The sequence below is a fragment of the Colossoma macropomum genome, unplaced genomic scaffold, assembly GCF_904425465.1.
Source record: "Colossoma macropomum unplaced genomic scaffold, Colossoma_macropomum, whole genome shotgun sequence".
In the NCBI taxonomy this organism is placed as follows: Eukaryota; Metazoa; Chordata; class Actinopteri; order Characiformes; family Serrasalmidae; genus Colossoma; species Colossoma macropomum.
The window spans coordinates 820054-833587 of record NW_023494788.1 but is presented as its reverse complement, the minus strand read 5'-3'; the positions used below and the strand labels follow the sequence as shown (position 1 = coordinate 833587).

The 13534-nt window shown below is 40.3% G+C and overlaps 1 protein-coding gene across 1 annotated transcript in view; it reads left to right on the top strand.

Moving 5' to 3' along the window:
- Window positions 1-13534, top strand: part of zcchc14 (zinc finger, CCHC domain containing 14) — a 63393-nt gene that overhangs the window by 39146 nt on the left and 10713 nt on the right. Inside the window, exons 5-9 of the mRNA XM_036567971.1 lie at window positions 599-681; window positions 3698-3789; window positions 7766-7802; window positions 9426-9750; window positions 11266-11354. Coding sequence (XP_036423864.1) covers window positions 599-681; window positions 3698-3789; window positions 7766-7802; window positions 9426-9750; window positions 11266-11354 — 626 coding nt within the window. The remainder of the gene's footprint in view (window positions 1-598; window positions 682-3697; window positions 3790-7765; window positions 7803-9425; window positions 9751-11265; window positions 11355-13534) is intronic.

Genomic DNA, 13534 nt, shown 5'->3' with positions numbered 1-13534 from the left:
AAGGAAGTCGAGTGATGTCATCAGTGTGACTTTAATTTCAAAATAAGAGATTTTTTGTTACGCAGTAACACCAGTGACACGACTCCTGGGGACAACTTTCATTATATATTTTATAATATTTATTTGGCATTTGTTTTCTTTATGTCATTTAAATCATACATTCCGTAGTCATGTATAGATTATTGTGGTTAAAATTGCAGAAAAACGTTTTTTTCTTCAAAATGTGGCCTCAGCCTTTACACATGACTGTGGGGACGAGCTCTTCTGTGGTGCTTGGAATTCTATATGATTGATTTAAAAACCAATACTGCTAAATTGAGGCTCAAGAAGATGGAATTGTTAGAATAACTTGTTGTTTTATTTTAAAATATAAATAAATTTCAACCTAACATGTTTTTCAAATGTATCTGTAAATGCTAGGGACGTTTCTGTAGAATGACCCAAATATACAATAATCTTATTGTCTTAGAAGGCAGTAAATCTTGAAAATGACGTTTTGTATTTGAAACCTCATTACGTTTCTTAGAACTCCACTGCAGTGATTCTGCATGTTTAGGTCCATTGTTTTAGTGTCACCTCTGTGTGTGTCTGTCTGCAGCTCTCCCAGCTTTTTCCTGATGACTGTCTGGAGAAGTTCCTGCCTCAGTCTGGCCTTGACCCTGTTCACGAGCTGGATCCAAGGTAACTAAACTCATTGCACTTAAACACACAGACATGTTAGAAATGGTTCTCTTTTAAATGAGCTGTTTTTTTTAAGCACTTCACTCACACTTTATTATCTAATTCATAGCCCACAACAAATTTATAAGGTTACTGCTTTAATTTAGGGTGCCTCTTAACGTCCGGCCAGGGGCAACAGTTAGAAATGAGACTTTTAGGCTAACTCTGGCTTTGATATTTGTTGATATTGTTTATTAACCCCTTAACAAGTTTTATTACACACTTCTGTGACCTAAGAATAGCTCCCATTAGTTTGCATTGAAGTCGCTGTAGTTACTGAACAATAAGCCTTTGTATGAAATAAACCTGAGTGAAAGGACATAATAATAAATAATAAATAAAATAAAGAAAACAGCAGATTCTGTATTCAGTTAACAATAACACATCACTTTGTGTGCAGATATATGAAAAATTGAATATATGAATATCCAGTGCAGCATTTTCTGTTATCAGTCAAGTACAGATATTCACAGAATGCATAAATCCCCCCCCACTTAAAACCTAAGACAATGTGGTAACACTTTCCATGAATGTCACGTTTGTAAGCATCTATAAACACATTTATAACATGTTACAATGCATTCATAACGCATTGTAAACATGGTTATAAATATTTATAAAAATGAATTACACTGAATTACACTTTATAGCCATGTTTATTATGCATTGAGTTGCTAATATAATGCATTATAAGTAGTCTTAGTAACATGTTATACTGTCAGGGCCAAAGAAGCCCCAGCTTGGAGAGACCAAAGTAAAGACAAATACAAGTTTATTTACACTCTGGAATTTCTAATATTTTATTTCTCAGCGCTGGTGATGTTAGAGCTGCATCTTCGGGGCTTCAGTCCTGAATATTCAGATGCTCCAAACAGGCTGTCCAGACTAGATTTACTGCTACAGTGAGCTTTTCTTAACTAGCGCTCTCACTTTAAACACTACATTACATCACAGCAAACCAAGTACCCATCAGCCCCTCCCCTGACCCCCCTCTGACATCACACTGAGCGTGAAGTCACTGTGTAGTGAAGGCCTGGAGAGGGAGAGGCGAGATAGTCGAGTGTCATTGTAATTTGTTCCTTCACTGGTTCTACCATTAACCACTAGAACCTTCACTGTGTAGCATCATTACACTACAGTACAGTAATGCTAATTTCTGCTATCATTCTATTAGATATGCAGTGCTAAGTTAGTGCCAAGCTAACGGTGGTGTACATTACCTTTCCTACATTGGGTAAAACACTGATGGCAGCTCTAGTTTAAACTCTGACATTTGAAGCCTGTAATGTGCTTTACTGTGAATGTTTTAGTGTTTCAGTAAATCCTTCAGTAAATACTTCAACTTGAAGCCTCACTCTGAACACTGAAGGAGGCTTTAGTACAGTACGCTTCACTTTACTTAGAGCAGACAAATACGACTTATGAGCTCTTATAATTTGTTATGAACAGTACTTATAATGCATTATGTTAACAATTCATAATGCATTATAAGCATGGCTATAACATGTAATGCATTTTTATAAATATTTATGATGCCTTTTGAATGCATTATAATGTTATGAATGTGTTTATAGATGCTTACAAACGTACCATTCATAGAAAGTGTTACTGACACCGACAGTGTTTTTGATAATGTAGGCTATAATTTAAAAAAAGTTGCAGCGCTTGCAGTTTTAAAATTGCACTCTCAAAAATTGCAACTATGATATAAAAATGATTAATTTTCAGCCCCAGTGCAGTCTGTGAAATATTGAATAAAAATCATTGTATTCATAGTTTTTGAGAATATTTTCTTAAAATATGGGTTCCTCTTTGTCCATTTCAATTTATCAGATGTCTGAAAACATATTGTGACATTGTGGATTGTGAAAATTTCTTCATTTATTGTGATACTGTATTTATGCCATATCGCCCACCTCCATGCAGTAACTTCTGTTTCTTTGCTGAGTTTAACATATTTGAAATTAACAGAACATAAAATATAACATGCCGATATTTGCACAGGCCACATAACTTGTTTTTTTTCCCCAATATGTCAAATTCAGCAAAAAAACAGTAATTATAGTTGAAAAATTATGGTTCTTCAAGGGTCCTTCAGTAAAAACTATGGTTCTATATAGAACCATGAACACTCAAAGAACCCTTTGCATGATTAAAGGGCTCTTTGCATCGTGAAAGCGTTCTTTAGATTGATGGAGAATGTGCTGTAGATGGTTCTACATGGAATCGTTTTGAAAAGGGTTCTATACAGCACCAAAAAGGTGTTCTTCTATTGTAATGATGTCCGGATTGTAACAGTAGAAGAATCCTTTTTGCTGCTGTATAGAACCCTTTTCAAAAAGGTTCTATATTGAACCATGTACAGCACATTCTTCATCAGTCTGAGGACTGCTGTGTCTGATCCACTCAGACCAGCACAACACACACTAACACACCACCACCACGTCAGTGTTACTGCAGTGCTGAGAATGATCCACCACCCAAATAGTACCTGCTCTGTCAGGGTCCATGGGGGTCCTGACCACTGAAGAACAGGGTAAAAGGGGGCTAACAAAGTATCAGAGAAACAGATGGACTACAGTCTGTAACTGTAGAACTACAAAGTGCACCTATATAGTAAGTGGAGCTGATAAAATGGACAGTGAGCGTAGAAACAAGGAGGTGGTCATAATGTTATGCCTGATCGGTGTGTATATATATATATATATATATATATATATATATATATATATATATATATGCACATAAACACACAAATGCTTTTCTTTATATGCATTATGTTGCCAGTAGATTTAATTTGTCATTTTTCTCCCCTTTCCAGAACCTGCACCCACACATACATTCTCTCTCTCTCTCTCTTTCTCTCTCTCTCTCTCTCTCTCTCTGTACCGAACAAACACACCCACACACACAAACCCACGCCTGATCACACAAGCTTGCACCTAGACACACAGTTTTAACTTCTTATCCTCTGCAGGTGCCTGAGTTCCCTCCCTCTCCACATTATCCGGCATGACAGAGTTCGTCTCTTCTTCAGCTGTTCCTCCGCTCCTCCGCTGCCTGCCAACAGTAAGCCCCAACACACCCCCCCCTCCCCCCTGCCACCCACACACACTTCTTTACAGTAGGGGTATAACGATTCACAGAATTCGTAGTTTAATACGATACGGTGGCGTCTTGTTTCATTACATCTTTTGAGCTAAAATAAGGGCAGTCTGAAAGTCTGCCTTATGCTAACGTGTTAGTTTCCTTTTTCAGTTTATTCAAGTATTCAACATTATTAAAACACAGTTTTGGAGGCTTTAGAGTGGTACAGTGGAGGTTTGATTGACCCAGATTCAGACTGGTTTCTTAGAACCACTAAACAAATGCTGTGCCTCAGACTAACAGCGAGCCACAAGCTAATATGTTAGCCTTGAGCTTATGTGCCACGAGCTAACACATGCAGTACCATGTGTTGCGATATGGCAAAACTGTCATATCACAGTGTTTCTAGACATTTTCACGATGCATCACGATGTTTTGATGCAGACACAGTGCATTAGTAAAAACACCACCTAACATTTTCGGGCATTTTGACTTTTGTTCAGGACTTAACGTACCGTACTGCAGCATCAGTTAAACCAGCTGGTCAGTGTTACTGAAGTACAGACGATGTCCATTATATACTTAGAAAATATGTGACGATAACAAAATAATGTCATTAATATTAACCACTTCTGCGTCACGATACAATACGTTATGATACAGTGTGACAGTGTAAGGAACAAAGCAATATCCTGTTACAACACATTATAAACGTTACTGTATAATATGAGGCAGTTATGATACCATTTGATACGATACAGTTTGATACGTTATGATAAAACACTGTACGTTGCAGTCCAGTGTGATACGCTGTATTGTTACACCCCTGCGTTATAGTGGTCAAGCCTTCATTCCCCACTCCTCACAAAAAGTCAGACGTGGAACAGACCATCTCCTGGGAAAACAGGGGGAGGTTACTATTTTTGGTTACGCAGGAATGTGAGTTGACCTGGTTGTGAGCAGGGAGCCCTCGAGAGCGATGACCTCATCTGGTCATCTGCAAATAGCTCAGGAGGGCACTAGAATCTGTGTGAGTGTGTGATGGTATTCTCAACTCTTTCTGTCTGTTATATCTGTCTGTCTGTTGTCTGTCCTCTCTTTCTCTCTTTCTTTCTCTTCCCCTCTCACTCTATTTGCCTCTGTCTGTCTGTCTTTCTGTCCTTCTGTCTGTTTGTCTATCTATCTATCTATCTGTCAGTCTGTCTGTCTATCTATCTCTCTGTCTGTCTATCTGTGTGTTTGTGTGTCTATGTGTCTGTCTGTTTCTCTATCTGTCTGTTTGTCTGTCTGTCTATCTAGTGATCTTTGTATCTATATCATTCTAGAATTTTCTTTTTTCTTTCTTTCTCCCTCTCCTACATTCTCCTACATACTCTTTGTTTCTCCTCACTTACTCTCTCTCTCTCCCTCTCTCTCTCTCTCTTTGTCTCTCTCGCTCTCTCTCTCTCTCTCTCTCTCTCTCCCTCTCTCTTTGTCTCTCTCGCTCTCTCCCTCCCTCCCTCTCTCTCTCTCTCTGTCTCTCTCCCTCTTTCTCTCCCTCCCTCTCTCTCTCTCTCTCTCTCTCTCCTCTCTCTTTCTCTCCCTCTCTCTCTCTCTCTCTTTGTCTCTCTCGCTCTCTCCCTCCCTCTCTCTCTCTCTCTCTCTGTCTCTCTCTCTTTCTCTCTCTTTCTCTCCCTCCCTCTCTCTCTCTCTCTCTCTCTCTCTCTCTCTCTCTCTCTCTCTCTCTCTCTCTCTCTCTCTCTCTCTCTCCCTCTCCCTCCCTCTCTCTCTCTCTCTCTCCTCTCTCTTCTCTCTCTCTCTCTCTCTCTCTCTCGTAATCCTGTACACTGGTTTCTGGTTTTCTGCGCTATGAGGCGGCTCTGAAATAAGACCAGACTCTGTGGCGTCCCCGAGCTGGAGGTTGCAGTTATTGCAGCTGTATCTTCCAGTCACAGTGTTTGACGTTGGCTCATCAGCTTTATACATGAACTCTGAGTCGTCTGATCCCACAGCAGGACCACAGTGAGGCCTCTGAGGGCCACATTCATTAGGGTTACAAATGCAGTGTAGACCCTTTAACACGACCCTTTAAAACGTTCTGCTCTTTCGGCGCATCAAATACTGGTTTCAGTGGTCAGTCAAATCTAAACATCGGCCAGTGAATAATTTTAAACAGTTGCATATTGGTGGGTTTCTACCCACAGGTTGTCAGGCTTCTGAACAAGCTGTGAAATTCCTTCTGCATTACCTTCTTAAAGTCCTTCTACCATTTCACTGTGCTACTTTTTTAGTGTTATTTATTATAATCATATCACTGCTACATACAATATCACTAAGTAGTGCTGGGCGATATGACCTCAAATCAGTATCATGATTAATTGAATGTTTTGCCTCGATTATGATTAATTATAAAACGATTATTTCGTTTTTTGTTTGTTTTTTAGCCCTCATAGTTCACTGAAAAGGTTTGTACTGTAAATATTTTCTGCGTATCTTAATGTAAATCGTCTCAACAGCCAAATCAGAATTCACGCGACTTTTACGTCGATCCAACTTGACATTCGTCATAATTTCGTGCTGCTGAGACTTCGAAAGAAATGTCCGAACGCGGCCGCAGGAGAACGAGGCTGCAGCGCCAAAGAACAGTTAAAAGTCTGAAAGCAAAGTTTAAAGAATCCGAGGACGCGAACCAAAGAAGTGACCGCGCCCTTTTTACGGCTCAAACACATTCTGGGCGATGAGCCCAGCTGTCAGTCAGTGAAGCTTCATGATGGCTCCTGTGATGCTGGTGAGGATGAAGCTGATCCTCCGGGAGCGACTGGCGTTCGTTGGCAGTCGTGATTGTTTACCTCTGGATGAGCCGTGAAGCAGCGTGACGCTCTGTTCTTTTGTGGCTCAGTTTAGGAGCTGATCTGTTCAGACTGATGTCTCATACAGATCACATTTAAAACACAGTGTGAACAGCCAAACAAAAAAATTTGATTCGGTGAGAAAATCAGATTTGGGCCACTTTTACCTGCTGTGTGAACACAGACCGTAGCTTCCATGTCTCAGACGGGTCACATGACGACATGCGCTGTAGTAAGTTTTTAAGAGGGACAGTACATGAACACACAGAGAGGGAAAAGGATTTAAAATTTTTTTAAAAAAATCGAAATAACCAACATGGTCAAGATTACATCGGTTAGAGGTTCTGAATGTCGATGTCGATTACTTTTCGATTAATCGCCCAGCCCTTGTTGAGATCTTCTAATATGGCCCTTTCACTCGTTGAGTTCGACACCCCATCTTAGATTATCCTTTGTTTAATATTATATATATTATTACTGTATAGAGAGTTTTCTTACATAGGTATATTTATTATATTTCATACATACATCGTCTAAACCGCTTAGGCAGGATACACCCTGGACAGGTCGCCAGTCCATCACAGGGCAGACAGACAGACACATTCACACCTAGGGGCAATTCAGCATGTCCAATCAGCCTGACTGCATGTCTTTGGACTGTGGGAGGAAACCGGAGTACCTGGAGGAAACCCACACAGACACGGGGAGAACAGGCAAACTCCACACAGAAAGGACCCTGGTCACCCGGCCGGGAATCGAACCCAGGCCATTTTGCTGTGAGGCGACAGCGCTACCCACTGCGCCACCGTGCCGCCCTATTATATTTCAGTTATTTAGTATTTTTTTGTTTGTGTTATGTTTTTGTTTTGTTTGCACTTGTTTTTAGTATGTATATAATGCTGCCCTGCGGTAGAGTGATTACCTGAGCCTCACCACAGGCATTTCAGTGCATGAATGTCCTGACAACTTGAAACAATACGAAACAAACGCCGGCTTTTCAGTTCGCTTTTACTTTAGAGTCTGAGTAGTAAGATCATTTTTAATTGTATTTAGCCAAAATACGGTAGAAAGGAGAAAACATGAAAGAAATTCTTGAGATGCTTACAAATGTTTTGTTTTGTGTATTTCAGATTTGAGTTGTCTACCTCAGTACAGAGGAGCTGGCAGGTGAGTGCCACTTGTGCAGTGTCTTGGGCCCAATCCCATTTCACCGCTCACCCCTACCACTGAGCCCTTACCTCTTCGTTTTGCATGTTCAGGTCTAAGGGTAGGGTGACCTGATTCTTGTTGAGATAGAAGGGTAGGGCAAAGTGTTAGGGCTTTATAGCCCTCCAAACAGAGGTTTTTCAGAGACTCCAAACAGAGTTAAAAAGAAAAAGAAAAAAAACAAAACATGGCTGAACAAGCAAAGAAACAAAACCCAAAAATGTGAAAATTAACCACCCCTTGTAACTCAAGGGGCAAGGTAACATTTGAAAACAAGGGGTAGGGGTAAAAATAAGAAATGGGATTGGGCCTTGAATGCACGTTTTACTTAGATATGTTACGCACAGAGAACGAAATGATCTGTAATTGCAGAATCACCATATTAGTGCATCGCTAACACTTCTAAAGTCTAGAAAGACCATACTTAAAGCTTCTTCTCCTCCATGTCTAAACAATTCCAATAAATAATACATTTTCAAATAAATTTTAAACACTTTTTTTGTTTTTGCACCCCATCACAAATACGTGTGCCTTGAAAAGTGTTTATTTGTGTTTAAATCTTTGTTTAAGCATTTATTAATTTATTTATCTGTGATGATGTAAAGTACCCCTCTTACACATCACAGTATAATGACTGAGTGTAAACACTTACCTGTACTTACCTGAGGACTGATTATCCTTGCTTTGAGGAGCAAAGAGAACTGAACGGGTTCACCTGTGATTTACTTACCTGGGTGAGTCCATCCTCTGTAGAAGAGGAGGGAAGGGCCAAACCTGCAAGAAGAGTAAAACTGGTTAAGAAGTGTACACTGAATTGGAAATATATATTAATGACGTTGTGAATGTAAATTTGATCAGTAAGGAAGTTCATGAATTATTTACTGTTGCATGTAAATATATTTAAATATCTGAAGCACTTGTTTTTAACCCGGGCCAGTAATGGTATATCCTAGGGGAGGAGCACCCCTGAATATAAGCAGCATTACTTGGGGGGGTATAGGAGATCACTTCTTTTAGCTTGGTGAAGACTGAAGGTGATGTGTGCAGACCTATATGACTTTACAGTCAGTGGTCAGTCTCATAGCCGTAGAGACCATTTTCATTTTGTCTTCGTTTTGTTTTCGTTTGTTATGTGTGCGCGTGTAAATATGTAAATAATCCTGAGTGTTGGTGTGTAAATAAAGGTGACGGGGAGAAGATCCATAATTTGTCACACCAAAAGAGTAGTATTGCTTATTTTACTGCCAGTCCCCTCAGTTTTGTCCACTTTGTGCAAATACATATATGCAAACGCAGTGACCTTTCATTGGTGGACACCAGGTTTGCTATTCAGTTTAAAAAAGAGGAGAGTGGGCACAAAGTCCACCGCCAGTGTTTATCATTGTCATGCTAATAGCCTTAAATTGCATAAGCTAGTATTTAAAAGTTGTTTAGGGTATTTAAAAGACCTGAACATGCAGTAATCCTTAATGTTTGTAAACAGTTTCTTATACTGGCCTTCAATATTTGCGCATTGCATTCACCCTCACTTCCCTCTCTCTCTCCCCGGCTGACCTCTCTAATCTTTCTCCTTCTGTCCTGCAGGGCAGTCTGTGGTGTGGCCAGCATTCAGCCAGTCGTTAATGTCCACGCCCCGATACCTCAGACCTCTCCGCCTCATCTGCCACCTCAGCCAGTCATGCCCCTGCACCCTTCTGTACCATTAGGAGATGGTGTCCCATCTCAGAATCACCCCAATAACCCACCTGCTCACCCCCAAACGCAACCACCTCCCCAGCAACAGCAACCCCATTCACACCCCCAGGCCCAGACCCAGCCCAGCCCGGAGCAGAACGGCATCCTGGACTGGCTACGCAAGCTGCGTCTACACAAATACTATCCTGTCTTCAAGCAGCTGACTATGGAAGAGGTGAGCATGTGAATCGGATTATAAGGCAGCTGAGGCTGTAAATCACATAAATGTTGCTACCACGGATCCATTTGATCAGGCATTTTGAAATCCCATCTTTCTTCAGGTTCTAACATGGTTCATTGCTGGTATTTGACTGTATTAGTGAGCGTTTAGACTTGAGCATTAACCCTCTGGGATCGACGAACGCCGACACGTCAAATTAGATGTTTCTCGTGTTTCTATTACTATCTTTATGATAATCCAGCACAGAAATCCAGTTCAAACACTTCCTGAATCTGTAGAGTCGCCCTTTCCATTCCATCTTATCACGAGATCATACGAGACTCACATCCAGAGTTATGAGCCTATGAAGAGGGGCTGAGATACACGTCATCTGCCTCTCACCGTGTGGAACTGGTGGATATGTGTGTCCGTCTACATTCTGTGTGAAAACTGATCAATGGACACTCAGGAAATCACTGAGGACTGACCATCACGTTAAAAAAACAAATTTTCGTTCAGTTGCCCCAGACGCAGATGTGAGAGGTGTGTAAAAAGTTTGCAGCTGCTGAAGTTGCTGCAGCAGTTTTGGAAAAAAATGATGTGGAGAACATTTATCTATTATTTTATTCATACATTCATCTACTTTTGTAAACCTAAGACTTTGATAAACTCATTTCAAGCACCAAAACAATTCGTCCGTATGAGTAAAGCTATGTTTTCACAAGCAATATTAAGAATTTCTAAAAGCTGGATTTCATTTTTTCAGCTTTCGGGCCCGGTTATCTCTTTACGCAGTGCTCCAGGTCAAAAAGGCCTCATTACAGAGAGAGCTGAGATTGTTTTGAACGTTTTGATATGTAATATGTGGGTATCATGTCGTATGCAAGTGCCTTTAAAGATGCATTTAAGAATATATCCCAGAGGGTTAAAGGAACACTTTCTAGATATCTGTCTGCAGCATTTGTAGCATTTCGCTGTTGTCGGAAGAAAGCCTCGTATCTCCAAAATGGTAACTTTACAGGAGAAGGAAAAAACCTACTTTACTTTTAATGTAAGTCAATGGAACCAGACTTTTTTCCAAGTAATTTTCAGTCATTTCTTTTAGTCCATTCATCATGAAATTGACACACAATGTAAAGGGTAACAGGTATTTTCAAATTATGTCAAAAACTGAAAAACGCCCAAAATGGAGATTTCTTCCGACAGCAGCGATATTGTTGATTACCACAGGCAGTTTTGTGCTCAAAATACTTCTAGAGCAGAAGCCAAGAGGTGGGTGCTTCATCGCACTTTTCAAAGTGAAAGAAAATGATTGTTTTTAGTAACTGACACTATGCTACATACGTGGAAAATAGAGGTCAGACAGAAAAAGTATTTCTTTAGTTAGGTACTGATTAATAACTCGGTTATATCATGAACTGTGTCCACTGAAGAGGACAGATGGTTAGGATGTAGTTAAGGGTAACTTCTTACTTACTTATTGTTTTGGTCTTTGCATTCTCTTCTGATGGCGCACTGCATTTCCCACAGTTCCTTGCTCTCACCGAGGAGGACCTGAATAAGTATGACCTCACTCAGGGAGCGAAGAAGAAGCTGAAGACTCAGCTGGAGCTACAGAAGTGAGTGAGCAGAACATGCTGTCAGACACAGTCCTCTGACCTGGTGATCACCAGCCATCCTGCTGATATGACTGACTATCAGTTTTAAGATAAGAGAACTTTATTGTCCATTAAATTAGCATAAAATAGAAATTTGTCTTTGGCAATCTGGGAAATAAATACATACATTCTCAGAAATAAAGGTAGTAAACTGTCACTGGGGTGGAACCCTCAAGGGTTCATCTCAGTACCTTTGGTCAGGGAACATAACTGAACCATAATCCACTGAAATGATATGTTCTAAGCTGTACTGACTCCACACACCCCGTCTCGTCTCCAGGCTTTTATTTTACTGTTCTGTTTTAAAACATTCGGTTATGAAAAGGTACAAATACGAACTTTTCACCTGGAGAAAACTTATTTAAGGTTCACAATCAGACCTTAAAACCACTGTTGTACCTTTTAAGGGAACATTTACACTGTTTTTACCTTGATGAACAAAAGATGTACCTGTACAGAACCTTTATTTCTAACAGGTGTACAAAAATGTGCCAGATTGCCAAAGACAAATTTCTATTTTATGCAAATTTAATGGACAATAAAGTTATTTTATCTTAAACCCAGTTGAACTAATCGATACCTTTGATTGGCTGGATAAGGAGCACTAGATAGGATCTGGAAAATCATGTGTCTTTTACGTTGTGTGAATATTTTATGATGAATGGGCCAGTAGAAGTGGACTAACATGACTAGGATTAAAATCTTGTTGCATCAACACACATTACAATTAGGAATGTTGACAGTGACCATATATGTTTTTCCTATACGCATATATATTCTATATAATTCCTATAGACACTACATTTATCAGTGTTAACAGGAAGTGTTTTGTCTGTGGTGAGTGGCCGCATGGTTCATGACGGGGCCGCTGTGTTGAATTTGGAGGAGGCAGTGCGTCAAAAAGTTGAGCAGAGTTTAACTTCATGCAAATAAATCCAGCCAGTGCAGTGTTTCCACAGTTAGAGGGCAGGTAGTGTTTGTGTGACCACTGTCTACAGCTCAGTGTGTGAAACATTCATTATATTTATAAGATGTTTCCACACAAACAGCTGCAAAAGCACTGTTTTATCTTAAAAATCCAAGGAGTAAGACGTTGGGCGTGAATCAACTGAAATAACTGATGTTGACTGCAGGAGATAATCAGCACCCTCTGTTTCCCAAATGATACATAGTACGTTGACTTTATGATTATTTTCAGAAACATTAACTAGATAAATATTTACTTAGCAAGACTTATTTTAATTGGATTTTGCTGGGCGTGGCCTTTTAACACCCACATGCAGTGCAAACACGGTGCAAGTCCATCATCAGTGCAGTACATGAAAACTAGTTTAATATATATTTTGTGCAAAGAGTCTGAGGTTTTTAAAACGCAGAGTTAGAAAAGAAAATCATCTCACAGTGAAAGCAGCGTTTTACAGTAGAAATAAATGGAGCTCATTATGCTGGTAGTGAACTATGCTGCTGACACAGCTGCCTAAAAACCATAGAAACGGACCTTAAACAGAAGTGAGGACCCTGTTGGGGTTCATCCTGAAGTTAGGACAGGATTTAGGAGGTTTAGTCTAGTTAGGATGTTTGTGTGATGCTGTTTTCTTATCTGGAGTTAATGATGAGATCATGAAGTTAGGAACTGTTATTCTGGAATAGCTACTGTCCTGCATTCAGTCCGTACTGAAGTCGTCATGGAGACTAAACAGGTTAGATTTCAGAGTTAAGATGTTTCTGTAATACGACCCCAGATATTACTTGGGTGGTGGTTCATTCTCAGCACAGCAGTGACACTGACATGGTAGTGTGAGTGGTGCTGGATGAGTGTATCAGACACAGCGGTGTTGCTGGGGTTGTAATACATGTCAGATTGAGAGTGGAGCACCACCCACCCAAAAATATCCAGCCACAAGCGGCTCTGGGGTCAGGAACTGACTAGAGGACGGCTAACACGGACTGTGAGTTAAGTCTGACTGTACACCAGCAACATGAAGGCCTTATCCCATTTCACCCCTCACCCCTACCACTTAGCCCTACCCCTCTGTTTTGCGCGTTCTAGGGGTAGGGTGTCCTGATTTTAGTTGAGATAGAGGGGTAGGGCGAAGTGTTAGGGCTACATGACCCTTCAAACGGACGTATGAGAGAAAAAA